This window comes from Typopeltis vanoorti, chromosome 25 (genome assembly GCF_054136105.1).
Source record: "Typopeltis vanoorti isolate ZY-2024b chromosome 25, IOZ_Tvanoo_1.0, whole genome shotgun sequence".
NCBI classification, from domain to species: Eukaryota; Metazoa; Arthropoda; class Arachnida; order Uropygi; family Thelyphonidae; genus Typopeltis; species Typopeltis vanoorti.
In genome coordinates this window covers 16,600,168-16,626,603 of record NC_143573.1, presented here as the reverse complement: position 1 = coordinate 16,626,603, position 26,436 = coordinate 16,600,168, and the positions used below count along the sequence as shown (strand labels likewise).

The window sequence follows — 26,436 nt, the reverse complement described above, 5'->3', positions numbered from 1 at the left end:
ATTGGAAAAATCATCACACCAAGTATTGCTGATAATACCTGAAGAACTTTAGCCAACAAAATTATAAGCTAAAGACGGTTTTAGGTCTGACAGAGATGGTTCAGAGGAGGCTATCCGGTGAGAAATAGAGACCAACAGGACAAAATATATTCTTGGTTACTGCTATAGACTAAGAGGTCCAGGAAGATATGGATGCCATATAGTGGCCAAAGTAATATACACTGATAGAATATGCAGAAGATGAACCATTAGTAGTTTATATTAAAACATGAAAACTAAGAAAGATGTATTGATTCTCCCAAATTATTTCTTTATACTGATGGCAACCTAAATGTTTTCATCTGGTGAAGAACAAGCTGTATTCTGGCAAAACAGAGGTTGTCAAGACTGTCAGATTTTCATGTTAAGACAAACAGTTGAGAAATCTTCAGAATATAACAAGGATTTGTTATTTAAGATTAATATCTGGGAGGAGGTGAGAGAAGACGCACTTTGGACTGTGATGTATGCAGATGACATTGTGCTGTGTGCAGAATCCAAGAGAAGTGGCAGCTAAACTGGAAAGTTGGAGGAAAGTACTGGAAGAGAGAGGTATGAGACTGAGCAGAAGTAAAACAGAGTATATGTGTTACAAAGTAGATGGCAGCCAGGAGACAGATCTGGAGCTGGAAGGAAATGTCATCAGGAAGGTCAGTGACTTTAGATAACTTAGGTTCAACAGTGAAAGAGGATGGAAAGGCTGAGAAGGAAGTGGGATGCAGGATACAAGCAGGACGGAAGAACTGGAGAGAGATGGCTGGAGTACTATGTGATAACAGAGTGCTGATCGATCTAAACGGCAAAATCTACAGGACAGTAGTCAGACCAGCTATGACGTATGCTATGGAAACTGTGGCCCTGAGGAAAAATAACATCAGCAGAATGGAGGTAGCAGAGATGAGACTGCTTAGATGGATGTGCGGTGTGACCAGAAAGGATTGTCTGAGAATTGACCATGCAAGGAGAAAGGTGAAAGTTACGAACTTAGAAGCAAAGATACAGGAGGCAAGGTTTAGATGGTTTGGTCATGTGATGAGGAGGGAGGACAAGTATATGGGAAGAAAGGTCATGCAGATGGATGTGCAAGGGAGGAGGTAGCATGGGCAGCCAAAGAAGAGATGGTGGAGGAAGACTTGAGGATGAAGAACTTGGATGTGGTTACAGCCCAAGACAGGAGGATGTGGAGGAGAGGAGACTCACTACAAACAGTGACCTACTTAAGTGGGACAAGCTGAAGAAGAAGAAGAGATCTGAAAAACACATATGATAAGGTCTCTTCAAAACGCTACAGTTTTGAAGTTTTATTTTCATCTGTTTTTTTCAGTTGCCATCTGAAGGTAAGCCCTTCAGATGTATGTCCTTCTGAATTATACAGTGCAGCTACTGTAAAACTTTTATTTCTCCATATGGCAACGTGTTTGGTCAAATATCGTCTGATACAGCTGTCTTCAGAAATTTCAGGTTTTTGATGGCTGTTTCTACCTCAAGTATTGATGTGCACTCCTCTTGGACATTTTATACCACCAATCTGCCACTTTTAGTTTCGTTTATCTTTCAAAATAATTACTGCAGACAGCTCAGATATCTTTATTTTCAGTTTTCATATGACTAAGGTAGTTTCTAACTTCTGGAATGTCGAGTATGAGGAAAGATTCAGAAGATGCAATTTGCAGTCTGGAGGTAGTTATCTTAAGGAAGAGGAAGAGGGGAGTTATGATAGAGACCTACAAGTTAGTAAGGGGTTGTTATAGGATCAATGTTGGAGAAGTTCTACAGAAAATAGTGGGAGATCAGGGGAGAACTAGAGGTCATTTCTGAAAACTGTATAAAGAGGGTGTGAGAAGGGGAGTGAGAAGCAGGTTTTTTTTCATGCAGAGTTGTGAATGATTGGAATGCCTTGCCTGAGAGTGCAGTGTCTGCAGAGAATTTGAGCGTGTTTAAAGCACGGTATGATGAGCTGCGTGTATGATAAAAGGACCTCCCAGATGAGTCTTTCACTCCGTGGGGTCTTGGGTAGTAGTAGTAATAATAATAAAAATAATATCATCTATAGCATCTCTGATTCTTTTACAGTATTCTTTTCTGCATTCCTAAGCTCTTCAATAGCCTCTCCTGCACTGCAGCGGAGAAAGAATTTTAAAAAGTACGAGATCGACACATCAAAAAATTTGAAAATTTAAAAAAGAACTCGATCTCGAAACCACAACTTCCTACCGAAACGGTAGTCAACCTTTCGTCATTTAGTGTGAAACCTGAAGCACTCAACGTCCTTGCACATGGCCACAACTTCAGCATTGCGCCCAGAAGAATACCTGCTGAAGATATGATACGAATTGAATGCGGGATACGACACCTTCCACACCATGTCGCCAATGATATTAGACTGGACGTGGCTTGTGTTCTGACCAAACCTAAACCACCAAAAGCCAACATGCCCAGTAAGGAAATTAAATCTCTACGAGAATTAAAGAAAAACAAGGAAATAATAATCATCAAAGCTGATAAAGGGAACACCACAGTATTGCTTAACCAAAAGGATTACATAGGTAAGCTGAAACCTCTATTGTTAGATCGGGCTACTTACCTCCCTATCGAGTACAATCCCACCAACTCACAAATCAGAAAACTCCACAGGCTCCTTAAGAAGGTCACTTCTTGGCCTGTGGAAATCACTAACAAATTAAAACCATTTAACACCATACCCCCCCCCCATATTTATGGACTCCCAAAAATACATAAGGAAAATGTGCCATTATGTCCCATAGTATATGGCATTGATTCCCCACATACAAACTAGCTAAACATTTGGCCAAAGCTCTCTCACACTATAATGGCAACACACCTTCACACATAAAAAACTCAGCCCACTTCAAAGTCAGCATAGAAAACCTTACACTCAAACACACTGACGTAATGGTCAGTTTTGATGTCTCCTCCTTATTCACAAATATCCTACTCAAAGAATCCTTAGAGCTAATCCAAGCTAAATTTCCTCCCGATATCACAGCCCTATTTCAGTTCACAATGAACTCAGGCTATTTTGTTTGGCATGGAAAATTCTACAAACAAATAGAAGAGACAGCCATGGATTCTCCACTTTCCCCACCCTTGGCCAACTATTATATGGAGACTTTTGAAGCCTTAAACTCTTCCCCACAAAAACCAACCATTTGGCTTCGCTATGTTGATGATATATTCGCTATCTGGCCACATGGCTCCAATGCATTCCTCTCCTTCCTAATACACTTAAACAACCAACACCCCAGAATCAAATTCACCCTGGAAGAGGAAAATAACAACTGCCTTCCTTTCTTAGACACACTAGTCACCCGCCAGCCTGATGGAACCTTGGTTTTCTCAGTCTATAGAAAACCCACCCATACAGGCAGATACATTCACCAACAATCCCACCACCCCTCCTCGCAACAATATGGAGTAATTAAGACACTACACAACAGGGCTAAACTTATCTGTTCAAATGACAATGCCTTAACCACAAAACTAAGCCACATTCTCAACACTTTTTCAACACTATCCCCCCAAAAAAATCCAAACAATATTGAAACCAGTAAACCACAATTCCCCCCCCCCCTCACAACAAAGATTACTCTAAATCCATCACCATACCCTATATCCGAGGCATCTCGGAAAAAATTACAAAAATCCTAAAAAAAACATGACTTAACGTCTTGTTACAGACCATATAAAAAATTGGCATCCCTTATCCATTCTACTAAAGACCAACCTCCTTCCCCCTAGACCTGCCTGGTGTATACCAGGTCCCTTGTAGCTATCCTACTTTGGCCAAACAGGCAGTACAGCAAATATCAGAATTTCAGAACACAAGGACTACATCCGGTTTCACCAATTCAGCCACTCTGGTCTTGCTGACCATGCACTGGATACCTGCCATAGAATATGGTGGAAGAAAGCCACTATAATACACCGTAGTAAATACAAATATGGAAGGCTTTTCATGGAATCAGCTTCAGCCCTAAGAAACAATCCAAACCTCAACAAATTTGGCTGCATGAGACTGCCTCAAATTTGGGAAACCTACATCAGAAGACCTTCAGCCCAATCGCCCAAGAATACCAATATAGCCCACCAGGGGGGCACCATCAGAACTTTAGGAGAAATAATAGCTTCCTGCTTCTTCCTCACTTACTGTTTGTTGTGCCTGCGTGCACGTGTCTTGTTCTTAAGTTCCTTGAAAATGGCAACGTGACGTTGCCGAAATATTGAAGTATATTAAAATTTATTTTAATGTATATCCTAGTTTACATTGTAATTTCCTTAGATATTATGTTAGAATCCCAGTTGGTTAGTCTACATTCCTTAAAAGGCAACAGGAAAATCTCCACCCAGTTATGTACAGATAAGCTAAGATACTACATTCTTAGAACTGGATATATTCAAATATACATATTTTAGAACTATTTTTTTCCAGTATAAAACCAAAAACAAAGATGTCATATAGAAACTATGTTTTTATTTCAACTGGTTTTGAAAAAAAAAAAAAAAAACACTTTGTTTCACTTCATCAGGAAATAACATGAATCAACTAAAAACTAGAAAGCACGTAATAACAATTAACATTTCTAGCGAAATATATTTGGAAACGTTTAAACAATGGAAAGTGTGCCTTTGCCATTATGCTGGTTCATGGGCTGCTGTAATATACTACTGGTAGATGCAGGTGTGTCATGATGGATTAAGGAAGGCTAGACTTGTGTAAAATCATCCCTTGTTTTTTGTTATACAGTAGAGACTGTCTCATCATTTCAGCTGATTCTTTGAACACTCTTGAGTAAAAATGGTAATCAATGAGAAGCATTTCAGTTTGCTGCCATTCTACTAGGTGTTTTGTTTCCATTGTATGTGTTGCCAGCCCTGATTTGTGCTTTCTTTCATCCTTGACATCTCTGAAGTGTTCCAATCAGCATATCTCACCAGAGTCTGTCCTATGTAGTGTAGACCCCAACTGCAAGTAATCTTGTAGAGACATCTGGTTTTATGAGTGGTAGATGTAGAATAATAAATTTAGTTTAATCCTTTATCCAAGTATGAGCAAACAAAGTTTGCGCCTAAAAGTATCTTCAGGACTGGGGTAAGGTGGTACAACACCAGAACACTCCTATTAAAGGTGGAGCAAGCTACCAACACTCCTATCTCAGTATCTCCCATAATGCAAAACACATCTCCTTCCGGATATGTCTAATGTTATGCATTAAGGGAAGGGCCACAACCCAGACTAGTTTTGACCTTTATTGAGGTCTCTTCAGTGGGAGCCAGGCCCAAGTGGAGATACCAGGCAGAAGCATTAGCAGGTCATCTCTACCTATAGGAATTGCCAAATGGTGTGCCACCCTTTTTTTAATAAATTACTCTGGATTTAGAGAAAGATGTTGAAAGTTTATTTTTCACTTGGTTAGAGTATAATAAATTTAGTTTAATCCTTTATCCAAGTGTGAGCAAACAAAGTTTACGCCTGAAAGTATCTTCAGGACTGGGGTAAGGTGGTACAACACCAGGACACTCCTATCAATCCTATCAAACTTAATGCATAACATTAGACATATCCGCAAGGAGATGTGTTTTGCATTATGGGAGATACTGAGATAGGAGTGTTGGTAGCTTGCTCCACCTTTGATAGGAGTACCCTGGTGTTGTACCACCTTACCCAAGTCCTGAAGATACTTTCAGGTGCAAACTTTGTTTGCTCACACTTGGATAAAGGATTAAACTAAATTTATTATACTCTAACCAAGTGAAAAATAAACTTTCAACATCGGTAGATGTAGAAGTTTAGGAGGTTTCACATGAGATTTTGTTGATTGGGTAGAATGTGAATTTTAAGTTTTGTTGACAAAGCAACCCTGCTATTTTATTTGGGATTGAATGCATGGAAGAATCACTACTCCTTTGTATTCGTTTTTTTTTCCCCGAGATTGAAATAGAATATTTTTGATTAATGTTCTGTTGTAGAGATTTTTTGGAAGGATAGATCTAAGATACTGTAGCTCTTGCTTTCTTTTATCTATAGTGGTGGAAATTCTGTAGGCTCTATCATGTAAGGAACAACTGAACAACTTTATCATTTTTGGACACAGTAGTGTCCAAAAATGGTAAAGACCTATTTCTTTCTAATTCAACTGTGAGGATGAATAGTGTTTAGGAAGATAACGAAATCTTCTAATTATACAGTAGAATTGGGCTAGATGACAAAAATATTGTCGATGTATCTTCAGCAAATTTCTGGTAGTGTTTCTTGATACAGGAGGGCTATTTTTTTAAACCACTCCATGAACAGGTCAGCTAACATAGGAAAGAGGGGGCAAGCCCATAACTAACCCTTTTTTCTGTTCAAAAAAAATATTTTTCAAACTTCAAAAAAGTACTGTTTATAAGGTGTTTAAAGAAGTCTATTGTGTATGGAGGAAAGATGTCTTGAAATAACTGTATGGTTTTTATTCTTGGAACATTAGTGAAAATATTTACTATATCCAGGCTTGCAAATCAGTAAGAGCCAATGTGATGCCTTTGATATTTTTTATGAAGTGTAGTGGTATTTTTTACATAAGATGATGTTTGCCTGATATCAAGTTTCAGTAGGTTTGCTAGAAGCTTAGATAGCAAAGAAGTTCAAGAGTATCTTGTATCATTTTTTAATTTTCAATTAAAACAAATGCATGAAATAAAGTTATGCTTTTGCAAAATTTAAGTAAAAGCAAATACTTTCCTGAAAGACTGCAGGATCTCTATTATGCTACATATTTGTCTATAAACATTTTGTTTGCAAAATACACACATACATACATACAAATACATGAGAATGTGTGTGGACATATGTGGATGTACTAAAAAAAAAATGTAATTCTTTATTAGTTTTCAGAAATCACTGCCTTATAGATTTTCTCAATTCTAATATCAATATACAGTCATCCCTCGACTTACATCGGGGTTCTGTTCCATCCAGCAGGACATAAGTCCTGCTGGATGTACGTCGATACATTAAATCAACAGAGTTATAGGGATTATGGTCTTAACCAAGTATACTGTCAGTTTAAATTTTAAGCCTTATAAAATTGTACTGCGCATTACTGCCACTATAAAACAGGAGAATAATCACCCAAATCTTCCTCCACAATCACGTTTTCAATACCTTCCTATGTGAAGGACCAGGTTCTGGCTCTTCTGCTGTAACCTTTGTTTTTTGATGAAAATATCTAATCTTCTCTGCTTATTCTTGTTCTTCTTTTCATCATAAATTTGTTAATAGCAAACAAATGCATCATGTACTTTCCTTTCTATTAATAAGTAGCAATCTACATTGGGGTCCATGTCTTCAGCCATTTTGAGAACATCACTAACTGCAGAGAACATTTCTGCAAGACCTTTCCCTGTGAATTGTTTAACTACCTCTTCTTGTTTCTCTTTTCTCTCTTTTTTTTTCTCATTCTTCCTCTTCTGGTTGGAATGTATATGTATGATCATGGTGTTAAACACACACACACACACACACACACACACACACACACACACACACACACACACACACACACACAGATTGATTGCTCCCAATGTAATTTGACAACCAGTAAATAATATTAATAATAGGACTCTAGCGTTGATGTATATTTTTATTTTTCATTTATTTATTTATTTATTTTATTTCCTCCAGTTCGACCAATTCTTCGTTGGTCTACTCTTCAGGGGCACTTTCTATGACTTGAACAATGTCATCATCATTCACTTCAAGATTCAGATTGTTTACTAGACTCACTATTTCTTCACTCGATTTACAAAGGTCTTCATTTTTTTTTTCAAAACTTCCAAAATCGTGAACAAACCTTTTTAATGTCTTTTTTCATATGCCATTCATACATTGAGATGTCACTTCGTCCTAAGCCACAGCAATATTTTTAATAGCATGATAAATAATGATATCAACAATAATGGCGGCATGAAAATTTCAAGAATCTGGATGGCACACATTCAACCCATCTAATACGTAGTATCCAGCGTACATCAGGACTCTAGGCAACCTTCAGCCAGTATTGGAAATCATTCCATTCCAACTGGTTGGAATGTATATGTATGATCATGGTGTTACTATATATATATATATATATATACACACACACACACACACACAGACTTGTTGTTGCTCCCAATGTAATTTTACAATCAGTAGATAATATTAATAATAGGACTCTAGCGTTGATGTATAGTTTTATTTTTCATTTCTTATTTTTATTTTTATTTTTTTTTTTTGCCAGAGGTCAGGCCAATAATTGTTGTAAAGGTTGGTCAGTAACTTCAACAAACCATGTAGACTGTAGTGTAGCTTGTTTTCTGTATATAGTGCATATGCTCCAGAAGATGACCTTGATATAAAGATCAAAATGTCAAAAGTGGATTTTAGTTTATATTAAACTAAAGTTTTACTCAAACACAGTAGTTATTTCCATAATTTTCCAAAATATATTTGGATCATCGTGTAAGACTAAAACAAAGGATAAATAATGAATGCTTTCCAGAATTGCATGAGTCTGATAATTTCCTTTAGTGGCAGAAATGGTTTGTGAAAAAGTTCTCCACACAGATAATAAGCCTTAAACATGGCAAGAACTCCTGGATCCATCGGTTGGATCAATGAAGTAGCATTTGGAGGGAGAAACATGACCTTGATCTTGGGGTGAGATCACTGATATAAGATGGATGACTTGGAGCATTATCTAGAATTAATAAAATTTTAAATTCCACATTTTCTTTCACACAATAGCTTCCCGTTTCACTCACATAACAGTTGATTAAGGCATCCTCAAGCAATCTGAGTCATTCATGACTTCTTATGACTCCAATAAATGAACTGGAAGAGTATGCATCCTAATGTTTTGGAAGGCTCATGAATTCTCACTGTGCCATATCACAAATGGTTTTAGATTATATCCAGCCACATTATCCCCTAACAGAATCTTAATATGGTCTTTAAGAGCTTTGAAACCAGGCATAGATTTTAGCTTTTTTGTGGATGAATGTCCACTCGGGCATTTTTTTCCAAAAAAAGGAGATCTCATCCATATTAAATATTTACTGTGACAAATTATTTTCCTCCGTAATAATTTTATCCACTTTCTCCAACTCCTTGGCAGCTTTCTCATTGGCACTTGCGAGATTCACCATACATTTTTACATTATACAGTGCAAAATGATGCTCGAATCTCATGAGAAGAGACTTAGTGCCTTAGCAGTTATGGTCCTAGTGCTAAAGGGTATGCAGTTCAGGTCCTCTATCCAGTCTTTTGGTTTAGGTCCTCTATCCATGATGCAAGTAGCTTTTCCATATTATATATAGCATATAGCATTATATAGCATTTTCATGATAGGGCCTTGTCGTTTCTTCGTCACTATCGCTGATTTAATGAAAGCAGATCCTTTCACAGCCTCTACAATTTTATCCTTATTTTTCAAAATGGTCGTCACTGTAGAATGAGATCATCCGAAGTCATGTGCAATCACACTGATGGGCTCACCAGCTTAACGTTGCTTTATAACTTGCAACTTTGTTTCAAGATCAATTGCTCACCTCTTTTTCTGTGATTCTTCACTAGGTTTATTGAATGGGTGTGTAGGGGCCATATTGCACAAAATATCTCAAAATATTTAACGATAAATATACAAATAACATATTTCTCCACAAAATCAACAGAGGAACTGTTGAAGACAAGTGCCGACTGCCGAGGAAAGTTGCTGCATAATGCACTGTTGCCACTATGCATGATGCATTATTGCTAAATAGAAACCTGTTTGCTTTATGCTCGCTTGCGTCATGTTTGAAAGTATAGTAAAAAATGTTGTTTATTCCTTTATGGGATCATGGCCGTATCTTCGAACAGACGTAACTCGATCGGACATAAGTTGAGGGATGACTGTATCTATATCTCTATATATGCATTAAAATAGGATTTACCTCTTTTCTCACTTTGTGATTTGTCGAACTTGCATGCTTCAAAGCAGCTGTCATATCATAACAACGATATAAACATAAATGGCACTCAAAAGATAGTCTGGAATTTGGTTTCTAAAGTAAGAAACAGAAATACCTATTGAATCACTGAATAATCACACTTTTTTAAAAATTAGTTTTAATCAGCAATAAGTTATTGTTTTCATGGATGTGTGTGTGTGTGTGCAGAATGTATGACAATTTTACCTGTTACCTATTCAGCATTATGACATGGTGCATGCAACATGTCATTTGGTGTTTTCAAAACCATAATGCTCGAACTTACTCTCTTGCTAGCTCCTGAAAATTAAAATACCATCATACAATAAAGAAAGCATCGAGAAGCAGAAAGCAAAAGATATTTTATTTTTACTCCTCAGCTGCTATTTCATAATAATGCCAAATTATACTCCCAAATTATATTAAATTATTTAATTATATATTAAATAAGTGCCAAAATTATACTCCCAAAATTCCTATCATAAAAATCTGGTCACTCCAATCGTTTATAAAAATTATCTGTGGAACAAAAACAAGATTTCCAAATTTGGAAACAAAACCATGCAGAGGTCACTAGAAATAATTTTGGAAAAAGCACTCAACAAGTCTGCATAAATAACACAGTAAAATAACAGCTAATGGGTTTGATGAATTATATTAATTTTTAACATGTTTAATTATGCATTTATACTGCTCAAACACATTAAGCATGCTTTACAATTCCATGGGCTAGGAAGTTGTGATTAGGCATTGCCACTTCACTTTCTATCAATATGAGATGAAAACTAAATGATCAATTTAAACTATGTTAAGCAATTATTTAGGTTTTCATGAATCAATTATGCTGTTAATAAAAATAAAACAAGCAGAATATTTATAACTTCTCATATTGTATATGTAACGGGCTAAAACAATAAGACTTGTGCATCAAAGACGATATACCTTTTGAATTGCTTCCTTGTGTACTTTTCAATGGATCTGGTAGATATTAATTTGTATACCAAAAGAGCCTAAATACTGCTGAATTTTATCAGCAGATAAGTCAGCAAAGTAAAAAGGAATTAGTCCTGGTAGGAATAAATTGGTTGGGCATAGTAAGAATGAGAAGATGGATTCCAGAAGATTATTTAGGGAAGTGAAAGATAACAGTGTAGTAGGAAGGCAGTTGGTCTATTGATCATGTATGACAATGAGTTGAGATCAGAAGCAAAAATCATAAGGAGCATGCTAGCAGAACTGTGTGAAGAGAAGTACATGCAGTTTGTTAATGTGTGCAATGATTTCAGGAATAAATGCAATTGCATAAAAGAGACAGTTACATTTCAAGGGATTTGACAAAAATCAAATGGAAAGACTGTTGTTAGAAGGAAGTGTAAATGGATAGATGAGAATGACATCTTGAATAACAATGAGGATCATATTGCAAGAGGGAACATTCAAAAAGGTATAAAGTTGATATCTGAATGGTATCCCAGAGATGGAAAGAGAACTAAAGGAGAAGACCAAAGAGATGACTTCCACTCACTGGCACAGAAAAGCTCAAGAGAAGACTGAATGAATGACTTTCAGGTCATCCATTCAGTCCTGTCAAAAATAATTTCATCCAGAGGTGGACAGAAAATGGCTGATGATGATATCTTGACAAGAAAAGAAATGGAAGAGTATAATGCTTTTTGTGAGACAGGAAGAGCAAGAAGGGATGGAAGAGTGATGTTGATAATAGCAGGGGAATTATATCCACAAGGTTCTGATACAGGGGCAAATAGTGGCAGTAGCTTTGAAGCAATATAATGTGAAATAAAGGTTGACAGGATGAAATTTTAGATGAGGATATAGGCTGTAGAATGTGGAAGCAGGAGATAAAAAATTTACAGGCAAATTGGTTTAGACAGCAAGAGAGGGTGATCACTTTGAGTGATTTTATTTATGGTAATATTCACTGAAATGAAGAGATAGCATCAGGAAATAAGTAGAATGAATCTGAGTTCTTAAGGAACAACTGCCTTAGACAATATGTAAGAGGTCACACAAGAATTAAGGGCCTTAGATTTGATTGTATAATCAGAGGTTGTAGATGAACAAGTGTCTAATCTTCATCCAGTTGGTGAGAGTGACCATGAGGTAATTAACTGGATTGTAACTATCCACTTGAGAACTTCTGTGAGGAAAGAATATATGTGGACCTGCAAAGTCGGTGATTATGAAAAACTTTGAGGAAGATAAGAATAAGTGGATATAAGGATGGATAGAAAGGAGACAGATACTGCATGGATACTGATCAAGAGATATTTAACAGCAGCAATGTCAGAGCATATTCTAAAGGTAAACAGGCTAAATAAAGTAGGAATAAAATTGATAAATTATGAGATTAAGCATGCAATCTGGATAAAGAACAAAATGGCATCTTTAATTAATAGTATAATCAAGTGAAAAAACTTTCAATGTCTATCTCTAATCCAGAGTATTTTAGTAATAAGGTTATGACACCTTTTGACTAGTTGTACATGGGAAATATATAACTTCTGCATTACTTCAACTTTGATCTTCCTCCCGGATCTGGCTCCCACTGAGGGGGACATGATTCTGCGAGAGCACAGAACAGTAAGCCAGTGCTCTGGTGGCTTGTCTGCTGCTTCACTGAGTGAAGGCTTGGTGCAGTAGTGGACTTGCTTCTGGTTGTGCTGGGCTGAAGTTCAGCTTGGTTCTCAGGTAGAGCATGACAGATTCCAGACAATGGCCCCTTGTGCACTGATTAGTTGTCAGCTACTTTGGAGAGTGATCCTCCTTTGGGGGAACTGACAAGTTTGCAGATATTGGACGGTGGCCTTCTAAAGGTCACTAGTTCCAAGTTTTTGGAACTTCAGAAGTTTTGAGCATGCTATTCCACTTCAATAAAGATTGAAACTGGTCTGGGTATCGCCACTTCCCATAATGCATAGCATTATCCATATCGATAATGATATGTACATTGCATTACGGGATACTAAGGCAATTGATGTAAAGTCATTAGCCTCTATATACAAATAGCCCAGTTGTGAAGTTACTTCACATGCAAACTTTGTCTGCTTACACTTGGATAAAGGATGAAACCAAGAATATAAAATCTTGGCACCTTTAATTTATAGTAAAACCAAGTGGAAAAAACTTTCAATATCATATCTGCCTTTCATTTTCAGGATTTTACCCCATACCACTTTTTGTATTGGCTGTATGATTGATAAAAGATGTAAACTGAATCAAAGATTGTTTATGTCAGATATCTAACGTAACATGCTTTGGCAAAGAGCATGTTCAAAAACTGAGATTTGCTGTGGTACAGTATCTCCAAAATATATCCCATGATCTTCTGATCCTTTTTTAGCTCCTTGTTACTTAGGGTTCTACCATAGTTTTGGATAGAGTGGAAATCAAGATTATGTTTTTTGGAATTGAAGCTGTTGCTGCTTGAACAATACAATCTGTAACATGTATCAATGCATCCTTGATAGGTGTTTTACTGACTGCCATAATTAAATCCTAATTAAATTAGGATTTAATTATGCAAAATGTGAAAAGATATTCTATTCAACTTTGTTAATTGTTCACCTGGGTATCCATTAAGAAGATCATGGCTCTTGTGAAGATAAAATGGAAATCACAAGAAAGCAATGCCCTGATACATGTTCTCTTTGACATTTTTACAGTGGAAGAATGGCAGGGGGGAAGACTGTAAGATCTAAGAATTTGACTAGTAGTCATATGGAAAAAAAAAAAAAAAAAAAGATATTGTATTCATTATTAAGAAGGGAGAGGTTGTTATTGTCATGCATATACTTAACAATTTGGCCTCACACATTCTTGGCACTATCCCAAAAAGCATTATGTCTGTTAAAGTTGCATAAGAAGTATGGACAAAGGCAACTGCAACCCGGTTAGGACTCCCCTTAAGTAATTTGACATTTTGCAGAAGACCTGCTTGTGTGTAGTTGCAACCCTTTGGGCAACCATACTCCTTTTCAGCATGCCAAAATTATCAGTACTGTATAAGTTATAGCCATTTGCCTCTCAGTAGGATCTCTTATTATACTGTGTGCCATTTATTTACCACTAGGTTCTGAGTTAATTCAAACTGACCTTGCTAATCACTTAAGGGGAATCCTAACCAGGTTTTAAATATGTTTTCAGACAGAAATGTGGGTAGGTGTTTCTACAGAAAGAACTTGATATCATCCATATTTTGGCAGAATCCACAACATCTCCACTAAGAATTAGCCTATTCTTGGCTTTGAATACACCTACTTATCAACTTTCGGAGAGAATGACAGCTTACCTTTGTCAGGCTTGTATTTGTCATTTAATTTTTGCAAAAATGGATACCTAGTGTCCACCTCTTTATCTGGAAAAAATGTTTAATATATTAACTGATATGTCATGGTCAGTTCTTGTGTTTTAAGTGCATACAGAAGTGTAATTTTTTCTGTGGAGGTAGTATCTGGCAGTTTTTCTTTGATGCTCTTTCCATGATTTTCTTGGCAAGTGGATTCTCATTTAACAAGATCACTTTAACAGATGTTTCAGGAGTGAAATTATAACAGCTTAGGCATTCCAAAGAGACGCATTAATGATCACAAGGTTTGGGTATGCTGAAATTATCACATGGTGGGAGAGACATATGGGTTTGTGTCACTTTTGATAATTTCTTAACTGCCACCTTCTCAACATAAGCAGCTTTCAGAACAGGAATTATGGTGAGTAACTTCTTCTTAGCATCCTAATATAAGATGTTCTGCTCAATCTATCTTTTTGTATCACTCTAGTCCATACCAAAGGTTTCCACCTTTGGTATGGGCTAGAGTAAGCCCAAGAGTCTCCTCTCTTTGCAAAACAATATTTATATCATGCTCGTTACTACCACACCAGGCAGGTAAAACCATGACAAGCACCTCAGGCATTCCCATGTTTCTAACATTTAATTTATCTTAGTGGATTAGGGATAGAACCTAACAGAACAGTTGAAAAGTATTGCTTCGATGGACTGGAGATTTATGGGTGTTCCAATTAAATTGTCATTCAGATAAGGATGACAGTTTAATTGGAACAAAACTACTACCCCCTTTGTATTAGGATACCTATCACCAGAGTTTGACAAATTATGCAAAATCCATTCACTATGGGGGAAAAAAAAAAGAAAAAACACGTACTTGTCCAAAACCCCCATCCTTCACCATTTTAATGATATTTCCCAATTAGTCACTAGGAGTTGTATAAAGTGATTAGTGGGCCTGGATCGTTGTTTGGAAAACAATTTCTTTGTATTAGAAACATTCCAAGAAGGAGAAGTCAATAAATAATAAGAATAGGAAGAAGAGTTATTAAAAAAATATAAAAAAATTGATTTTTTTTTTTGGAAAATATAATTTGTAACATTAATTTTTGTTAGTAGCACAGTCCTTTATATGATGCACAATCTTCTGTGTTTTCATAAAGTTAAAAAAGGGTTTTATTTAGAAAGAAGTTATTTTAGTTATTAAATAAAAACTACTCCATTTTTCAAGTCTGCAAAAACTCACCACAGGCAAGCCCTGCCTATCATTGCTTGAACTTTAATTTCTGAACATATCTCCTCATTTGGAATGTTGAGTAAATTTCATTCAAATATCACACAGCTAGAATAGTTGAATATTTCATAAGGTAATACCATAATTTAGATTCTCCTCCCCCTGCATCCAAAAAAAAAAAAAAAAAAGAAAGAAAGAAAGTTGCTCGCAGTAGTTATTCTGAGTGCTGCTCACCTGAGATTTCCACAGGAATATCACCAAAATGTACTTTATTAACTTTTTGGAAGATCCAGCCAATTCTGCTAAATCCTTTTGAAAAAGAAGGGTGGCATTTTCCTTATTGGCCTTTCATCTGCTATACGGATGATGATAAACACACTTCATTATGTGTGCCAGACATTGTCTATTTCTTATTTCTCTTTTTTTATCCTGTGATGTTATGGTATTAGTACTTGGTATAATCTTGAGAGCTCCAGAAAAAATTTCAGGATGAAGGTTCATCTTTAAGGGATTTTTGTTTTGGTACATGGCAGAAATCTGCAGCCTGCACACAGCCAAACATGTGTCCATCACCCAGCAAATAAAATAAATGTACTTTGAACTGGAATGTCAGGGTTACTTATTTGCTATACAAGCAATGTAGCAAGCCATGAATTCTATCCCTCAACCATGGGAAAGGAAACTTATTATAACATCACTGACCCTTTCATGTAAGCACACTAGTCGGCTGATCCTGACCCAGCTATTCATGACTGTCCATCCTGCTAAAGAAGGGACCATCAGTGTTAGACTACCAGGATCCCTTTACCAGATGGGAGGCAGCACACAACAAACACAGCACTAAAGAATTGGATCTCAGTGATGGCGGTTCAGAAGATAGGAGAGTAAGAAAAAGAGAGAAGAACTAGAGAAAAGGATACAAGAAGAAAATTATACATAAAACAGGAAGAATGAAAAGGGCCACGGATATACTTATTCATAGACTTCTAAACTATGAATAAGTATCTGATGTGGAGGGGAATAAACCAGTAAGTAAAAGCAACAACAAAAAAGGATCAATAGGGGGAAAAAAAAATGTACTAAAAATCAAGACATAAGAGGAAGAATTCATCATAACATTTGAGAAGACATTTCACTTAAAGAACCCAACAAATCCAGTTTAGCAAGCCACGCATTATCTACAAAGCACAAGATTCAGCGGAACAAAACAATGTTATTATATAAGCTTTATTTTCTTTTGGAAAGACTGCAAAGAAAGCTGTGAAGCACACATTCACAACAAACCTGAAAAATGATTGCCTAAAACTTTCTCAATTTTGGGAAGATGTACTGACTAATACTCATCATTCATGTGTTCCTTAATTTGTAAATATAATTTATTAACTAAATTATTTTATTTATCACATATCTATTAGCCAATACATATGTGAAACCATCAACAGGCTGAACTGTAAAACTCCATCTGACATCTACCAGTTAGCTCAAGATATAGAGACTTGGAAGACCATAATTTGCAATCTTTAATTTTTAATGTAAATCTCTTTTCCCTTTTCACATTGTATCATATTGTAAATAAACTATGATGATGATCTAATAGCAGCTGATTATGTGTGCTGCGGCCAATAGTGCACATAATATCATACACTCTCAACTGAATTATTGTTCTCTTTTATGTTTTTTCTTATAATTGTACTGACAATGGCTATGAAACTTAGCTGAAAATTTTACAGAGACATTTAAATTAATGTGATTGTTATTAATATGTTATGATGAATAAAAAAAACATATGTTAATCCATAATATATTTGTTTATAATGCAAGTTTTCCTGAATTATCTAATCCTTAGCCCATACACAAATGGTATTTAATATGTTATATAATATTGTTATATATAATCATTCTTGGCAGATGTTATTGTCAAAACTATCTGTTCTTCATTAACAATGTTTTTTCAGGATAGCAGAAAGCTTAGGACCTATAACACAATAATTAAGAACATTTGCATTTCCCAAGCACAAACTATTTAGGGTATAGTTGGTTAGTGAGTAATAAAGGCATGTTACATATTACAAGGAAGATATTGAAACAAGTGGAAGAAATGGTTATGTTAGTGGGAACCATTGCAAGAAGATAAAAAAATAGGCATGAAAGAGTCAGAATTTTCAATCTGTTGCCATGTCACAATAAAAAGAATTAAAATAAAGAGCAATGGTTGCAAATAATTTGATGTGTAGGTTTGCACAGAAGTAGTATGCAGTACATGGTTATTTGGGGTATGTTCAGATACTGCATGCTGAATGTATGCAGTATGAGTTGACCAGGGTACAGAATGAGTGATAGAAATATCACTCATTCTGTACTCCTGGTCAACTAATGGCCAGGGATGTGCAATATACAGCCTCTCCCTGTCAAGTCAACAGCCTTCCTGTGGTGTGGCTTGTTTCCACAAAAGGGACTCTTGGCAAACCAGCAGGTATTCCTGCTACAAAGGGATACGTTCTTAGTTGATGGAAATACCAACTAGACACTATACGGTAGATGCTCTTCATAGCCCGGTGATGCTTATTGGACATCTGAAGTGGCAAATGCCATATTTGGTCTCCAGAGCAAGCAAGGCAATGACAAACATATTTAGAGACCATAAATTCCCCTATTTCGAGAGCACAGTAGTTAAAACATTGGTGGTGGTGGTGGTGCAGGCCAGCTGCCAGTTAGTGCATTGGTTTGAACCTGTCAGTAATGAGTCAGGAGGCTTACTGATCAACTGGTACATAATCCAGCTGCCATATACTGTGCCAGGGGAGGGAGTCCAAGTAATGGTATGGGGAAGGAGGCTTGTCAGGGCCACATCATAGCACAGAGACATTTATCTCTCTGTATGGAAATCATGTCCAAGAGTGTATCTTCTCTCATTGCATGTCCCCATTATAACCTTCCATCTAATCCAACTTAGAGTCAAACATATGAAGACTTTCACAAACAATAACAGTGACACTGTGATAAATGCAAATCTCCCACATAAACTAATCCCATCAAAGGTCACATCATAAACCATACCAGAATTTCTTCAATATTCACTTTCATATTCACTTTACTAACATCTATGGCATTAACATAAACACTTGTTTATGTTAATGCCATAGATGTTAGTAAAGTGATCTCTTATCAGATATCTTATTTCTGAAAGAAGCCCAGACTTCAGCTACATCTACTACTGTCCGCCTGCAGTGTCCATACTAGACACTTCATGATTCTTTTTCACCACAAAGGTGGCATCTGTGCCTTTGTGAAATCCAACATAGACTGCCAGAGAATAGCTCATTTAGAATCCCCTGCTTTTGACCTTCCCTAGCTCAAGGTTTCCTTGTCCCATTTAGTAACTTTTATTTGTTGTATTTACTGGTCTTCGAACACTAATAACCACCCTGTCTTTACATTCCTTTCAATGAAATTTGACCAGCTGAAATCCAGCTATCCAAATAGTGAGGTCAAATACTGGCTTCCTTACTCCAACATCACCAACCAGGCAACAAGATGAGAAGCAAGTCTTTGCTATAAGTAATGACCTAACACAAACTGTAATCTACCCACTCAAATCCCTGATAACTCTCTTCACTCTCAAATATTCTGGATCACTTTTTGACCATTTCTCTCCTTCCGGATACACCACAGAGGCCACCTCTCCTCTTGGCAACTCAGACCACAATCTCATACATGTCTCCTCTCTCAGAAAATGCCCCTCCTCCAACCACTCCCTACCTCACCTCCTCTGGCACTAGAAAGGAGCAAACTGGGATAACCTCTGGAATCTCTACACCTCTTTTCCTTGGTCTGACTATTGCTTCCACTCACCTGACCCTAACAGCTGCTGTGAACGAATCATGGAAATTATCCTTACTGGTATGAAGGCCTTCATTCTCCATTCAACCCATAATCTACATCCACTTTCCAAATCCTGGTTCAACCAAAAATGTGCCAAAGCAGTAAAGGAAAAAAAAAAAAAAAAATTCAGCATGCCGCATGCAGCTCACATCAAGAACTCCAGATTCATACTCTGCTTTATACCAAAGAATGCAATATATGCAAATCAGCCATCAGCAGATCCAAATCTGATTTCATAAAGCCTCCAGTAGAAAACTCAACTCCTATCCAAATGGAAGCTGTGCCTTCTGGTCGCTTGCTAAGGTTGTTGGAAACAACTTCTGTTCTCCTGCACTTCCACCTGTCTTAACCTGATTGCACCAATGTTACTCACCCAAAATAAAGCTGACCTCCTGGCATAACTCTTTTCCTCAAAATTCCTGCATAGATGACCAAGAGAAATCGCTTCCTATTTACATGTGATTCACCTCCTAATCCAAGCATCATGTACTTCCTACAGTTTTTCAACAAAAAAGTCATCAGAAAATTGCTGAATAACTTGGATACTAAGAAGGCTTCTAGCCCTGATGGCATCTCTATAATTTATTATACATATCCAGTATTTATCCCAATGCACGAAAGCAATCTCATATCCATGCTATTCCAAAAAAGCGTGATAGAAGTCTACTGCCAAACTACTGACTAATTGCCATCACCTCTGTCCACTCCAAAATAATGGAGAAAGTCATCAATAGCCAACTCCTCCACTACTTAGAGGCCCACGAATTAATCAGCAACCACCAGTATGGATTCCGCCATTCAAGATCCACAGCTATCCTAGTAGTTTACATCACCCACTATAGAACACGTACTATGGAAAGGTTCGGAGAAACTTGTGATGTTGCCCTTGACATTTCTAAACTTGTCGGCAGTGTGTGTGGCATCAAGGCCTAATAAACAAATTGCCATCCGTTGGCCTCCCTTACACCGTCCATAATTCAGTAGCTCTCGCTCTCGCTCTCTGGCAGTTCTCTGCGAGTCATGGTAGATGGCTCCCTCTCTTCAAGCTGCATCACCAATGCTGGAGTGCCTCAAGGCTATGTCTTATCACCTACTCTTTTTCTCCTGCAGATAAATGATCTACTCATAATAACCACTAATCCCATCCATAGCTTTGCAAATGATATAATTCCCCACTCATCCTACTTATCTTACAAATCATGCAGTACTCTGACATCCCAGGCTACAAGATCATCTGCAACTAGTGCCCTAAACATTGATCTTGTCCCACTGGAGGATACATACTATCCTCCAATGAGGCAAGGACAACCTTGTTATGTTCAATGCCATCAAAACACGGTCTTGTCATTTCTTGCACAAAAGACTATCCCAGCTGACTACCCTTATCCTCAGTAATACACAAATCACTAGAAAAATCAGATCTCTTTGCTTGGGCTAACATTTACCTCCAGTCTTTCCTTGCATAAACACATCACATCAATAGCCTTCTCAGATTCCAAGAAACTTGGCATTCTCTTTTGTTCAAGAGCCTACTTTACACCCAACCAACAGTTCACTACATACAAATTCCAAATCTGTCCATGTTTACACTACTACTCACATTTGGGATGGTGCATTTAAAACTTCCCTTAAAATCCTTGATGCCATCCAGAGGCTTGCAATTAGGCTTATAGATGATCCCTCTCTCACAGATTCACTTCAATCTCTATCTCATATGTGCAATATTTCAGCACTGTCTATTTTACAGGCACTTCCACAGTCACTGTTGCAGTGAATTGACAACCATCATTCCTCCACTTTCTGTTGCATCTATTAATACAAGAGCTGCAGCTTCCCAGTACTCCTTTACTGCACAACTGAAAACACACCAAATCTTCTAGTCATCCTCTTTTATTCTGTCCATCTCTGTCCTCTTGAACAACCCCTTCCTCAAGAAGTATTCCCAAATAACTACAACCTGCAACTCTTCAAAAAAATACAACAATAAACTACTATCTCAGTCCTCTTCTGCCCCTCACATATGGCACTGATGTGTCTATAGGTCCCTAGACCCCCTCATATATATATATATATATATATATATATAAAAAACTTGCAAGATAGGTTGGACTTGAATGAATTCCAAGTTAAATCTTTATAAACTGCTGTTATGTGATGAAGATTAGTTATTTTGGATTTATGGATGAAGAACAGAGGCTATGAGACCAGCGTATTATGTCTATTAATTGTGTACATTCTTATGGCTGATTTGTCTGTTTTGCAAAATGAAAAAAACTTGTCACCACCATATGCAACTTGGCTAACTCACCTCGAGTTGAAAAGTTCCGATAAAGGTTCTTCTTATCCTAGATAGGATTCAAACCCAGATCTTTCCGATGAACGGGCATTGCTGAAACCGACTGAGCTATGGAGGCTCTGTCAGAGTCACTGTCACTGTTGCAGATAAAAGGTATCAGGGAAAAAAAAAAAACTATCAGGATTGAAAGTGTTAAGGTTGAGCACATGAATAAGTGACTGCAACAGGAACAAGAAAGTCATCAATCAATGCAACTCTAATTACCATAAAAAAAATAATAATAATAAAAAGTAATTGTGTGGGAGGGTTGACTGAAAATTGAATGGGGAAAGAGTTCAGATACACCTTATGTGAAAAAAATAATAATAATAATAAAAAGTAATTGAGTGAGATGGTTAACTCTGAAAATTGGGCAGGGAAAGAGTTCAGATACACTTTATGTGAAAATTGAGCTTTTCAACAGTAAAGAAAGCTAGTTGAGAACTCATTACAATCCCCCACTTGTCAGTCCAAATTAGGGCATAATGGCTACAGAGGTACTTAAAAGCCTAGTACAGAAAGGAGAGGAATGTCAGTGATATATATGAAGTGGCAAAAAATAAATGGCAATAGAGAATTCTGGTAAACAAAAAAGGATATACCTGCAGGAACAGAACATGATGGGCAGAGTATGTTCAGTGAGGTCAGACAAATAAAGGAGGGAAGAGAGAGAACTACTAATGACAGCAGATGAATTAAATCAGAGAGAGACAGCTGACTACCTGAGTCCTTCAGGTAGGAAAACTAAAACAAAATACATAAATGTTATAGATCATGGGCTTTGGAAGATGAGGACAATATACTATGTAGGTTGCATATCATAATGGGTACAAGATGAGCAATCATTATAGGCAAGTTTAACTGTAGGGAATTATATGATGAAAGAAGTAAATGTGATGGAAGAAGAAAATAGCAAGGAAAGGGCTCTCAGAGCTACTGACAAATAATTATCTCAGCAGCATATGATGGAAATAACTCAAAGAGAAAAAATACTGGATTATGGTGATTGCACCTGAAGCTATGACCATAAACAAAGTGTGACAAATAACACTGAACTGTGAATAGAGCAACTATAAAGTAGAAGTTTTGGTCAAAATCGTACATGCAGTGTATTAAAAGGCAGTATATGTACACTACATGCAGATATTTGCTTAAAAACTTAGAAGATAGCTTGATGCAGTATACCTGGACATGGGAAACAGTTTAAAGCATATCTGAATAGAGTGAATGAAATAACAATGGAATGCATTCTCAGATATACAAGATAAATAACATGGCTATTAAATAGAGAAGAAAAAAAGTAAAGCATGAAGAGCACAGAGGAAAAAAAAGCTATCAAAATAATAAAATAATGGGATAAACAGAAACAGTTCTCTGTGCAAATATGAGTACACAATGCAAACAAGGAGTATTTATCAGAAATCAGATATCTTATTTCTAAAGAATATTTTTCACCCACAATTTTGGTTCAAAAATTATATCCACAATAACATGTTGTTTTTTCTTTTGGCATTATTTCATTCTACTCTTTCATCTGCTTTTTCAGGATTATTTTAATGAAAATGCACACACACAAAAACATTATACAGAAAAACAAATACATTAAGATGCCTATGGTCAACATTATACCAGCAGAGAAACGTACATCATCAGAATCCCAGAAGAAGGGGTACATGCCAAGTTGAGTGATAAAAAAGAAGAAATAAAGAAAGAAATTACACACTACAGTAATCTAGGAAACCATTCAAACAATCCAGAAAACTTCAACAACACAGAAACCATCAATCAACACTCGAAGATATGTGTAAGAGTATCGATCTTTTTTAAAAAAAAAAGCATAACATACAAAGATGCATTTTTTATGTGAATCCCACCCATATATGCAGTAATCCTATTGTATATTACAGCATGGATAAGTTAAGGGGTTGATTCTTGAATACTCTAGGGGAAAAAACTGCCCTAGAGACCAAAGATGGAACTTTTTCAACCCCCCCCCCCTTCAGGCTTGGAAAAGTTGATGGCAAGCTGGATGGTGGTCTCACACTAAGCAATGAAATTTACCTCCCATCTAAAGACAATGACAAACATCAATGTAACCAATGGGATTCAAACCTGAAACTTGCTGGTTGGAGAGCCAGCCAACCAAGCTGACAATTTCAGTGACCATAAAAGAAGCAGCATTTTTATGTTTATATGCTATAATGATTCCATACATGAGAAGTAAATGATCATCAGTACATCAGTGACGTGTCAGATGTAAGGTGGGTTGCAAAAGAAGAAGAAATCTAATGATATTTTTCTTAAAGAGTTGGAGGGTAGTTATTGAGGAAATACTTCATGGGGGAAGGCCATTCCAGAGGATGGAGTAAGTAAAAAAAAAACAGGTTTGGTGTATTTGCAGTTGGACTGAAAAGGGATGTTGGTCACTGCTGCTCATGTTTTAAGGCCCAGGGGTAAGTGAAGGAATGACAGATGTCAGTTTGGTGGAGCAGTGTCCATGGAGGTACTGTAAAAATGCACAGAGCTGAAAAAGTGCATCTGTGAGATAGTGGTTGAGGGATCATCTATCTACTGTTACACCTGATATCTTGAGAATATAGTATTCTTAGTTATCATGGTGTAACATGAAAAATAAATAACATAAATAAAAACCCCTGCATAAAAAGGATAATTTAATTAATAAAATATTCTTGCATCCAGTATAAATTGAGTGAAATGTAAAGGTCTATTGTTTAGTTAAGATAACAAAAGAAAAGAATGTATTAAGATGTATTATGACTAAACAAGGAATTTGTATTAAATAAGTAGCTAACTAAGAATTAATATAGTAATGCGATTAAGAATGAAAGAGTTAAGTGCATAAGTATAAAAGAATGAGTCATGAAATATGCTATGTAAGAGGCTACAGATTAAGCATTAAGTAGAATTCTGAGAAAAGGTTTAAAAGGGGGTTAAGATAGAGGCTAACAAGAGAAATAACGGAATATCGCTTAGGGCCCGTACCCGGATAGAAACTTCGTTACGAGTTGCCGATCAAAATGACGTATGGCGGCCAAATGCTACCCAATTGGTAGACAGACGGAAAACAAGTAGGAGGTGGGAAAAAGGAAGTAAGAAAGGGCGCCGTTAGGAGAGCAGCTATAAAAGGGTTGGTAACCCCCCCCCCACCCCGAGGCTTTTTTCGAAGAGTAGGCTCTTTTGGTTTTTGGGGAAGATAGCCAAGAAGGCTTGAGGTCTTTTTGCCTTTTGTGAGAGGAGAAGAAACATTTGGATAGTCGCGGTGGTTTTAGTTTGGTTTTCTAGTGGATTTCACGGTGCTCCTGAGTGGAGAGATATGGCTTATATCCTCATGTCACAAGGAATCGAAGGTGAGCGGGAAAGCTATTCCCGTATTCCTATGTAGAAAGCGAAATATATCATAGAGTCATAGGAAACTGTGAAGATATCGATGTCCTCGTTTCGGATAGTACAGCCGATGGCGCAGAGGTTTATATAGCCCTGAATTGCAAGAAGTTATGCAAGCAAGTTCGTTCAGTAGAAGGTAAAGGCCCGTAAGTGAAGCTAAAGAAAGGTATTGTGAATTTTGTCTTATGTTAACTAGAAGGTGTTTGTGATAGGTACCATTGTCATAATACAGAACTGTTAAAGTGATTAGGGAGAAATTATAATAGGACTTTAGAGTTTGATAGAGAGTGTTAAAAGTAAGCTAGCTAGTGTTGATAATTTGTGAATAATTAATTATCCTAAGAATCTTGAGTGCCTACTATATTGTAAAAGGAAAGTTAATGGCATAGTTGTGTGTTAATGAAGTAAATGGTTTTATTAATAGTGAGTTTGATTAGTGTAAACTGAGTAATCAAGTAGCCTGAGGAATTTGAATGCCTAGTGTGATGTGTATAGAATCGGAATTGTAATAAGTATGTGCTAGAGTAGTTAATGATTTTGTTAGTGTACTTGAGGTTGAATAATCTAATAACGTGTGGTGATCTAATTTTTCCATGTTAAGTGAATTCATGTTTTGTATGAAATTTTGTGGCGGCATGATCGTAGTAACTTTTGTCGAATCATAGCCCAACTACTTGTATTAAGCTAATTTTAGTGTATAAGTAATTTAGTTGAGTATTGTGATATGTACCATGTTTAGAGAAGTAATAAACCTTTTGTTTAATGATAAAAAAAGTTGTCTAATATTGCTAATCCAATGCACCGCTTAGAAACATTCGAGCCTAACCACGTAGGGAATTAATGTTGAGTAACAAGAAATAGTGTCATGACTGCAATAGTTACACTTTCAGATATTTGAGTTCCTTTTCTCTGTTTATGTATAAAATATCTTAAACTAAATATCCCAAAGGGCGCAGTTAAAATACAAATACTAGGGATACTACGGGGAACAATAGCTCAGATATTAGTAGAAATTTTGGTGATGTCTTGAAAGTAGAAGTTAGGAGAATATAGACGAAGGCAGTTTGTAAGACAAACAAAATCGTAAGATAGGGACATAACACTACCAAATTGCTCTTCTCTGGAGAGCATCACGAATTTTTATGGAGGTTTTAGGTGCATCACCCCAAACATTCTGTTACTTAGAATAAATTACTTATTTACTTAGAATGTTACAAACATTCTGT

The 26,436-nt window shown here is 36.6% G+C and overlaps 1 protein-coding gene across 3 annotated transcripts in view; it reads right to left on the bottom strand.

The window, feature by feature from the left end:
• The window catches only part of LOC150092574 (terminal uridylyltransferase 4-like), a 583,753-nt gene that overhangs the window by 486,771 nt on the left and 70,546 nt on the right, over positions 1–26,436 (bottom strand). For all 3 annotated transcript variants that reach the window (XM_090414413.1, XM_090414412.1, XM_090414414.1), the window contains exon 4: positions 10,016–10,126. In XM_090414413.1, coding sequence (XP_090270539.1) covers positions 10,016–10,126 — 111 coding nt within the window. The remainder of the gene's footprint in view (positions 1–10,015; positions 10,127–26,436) is intronic.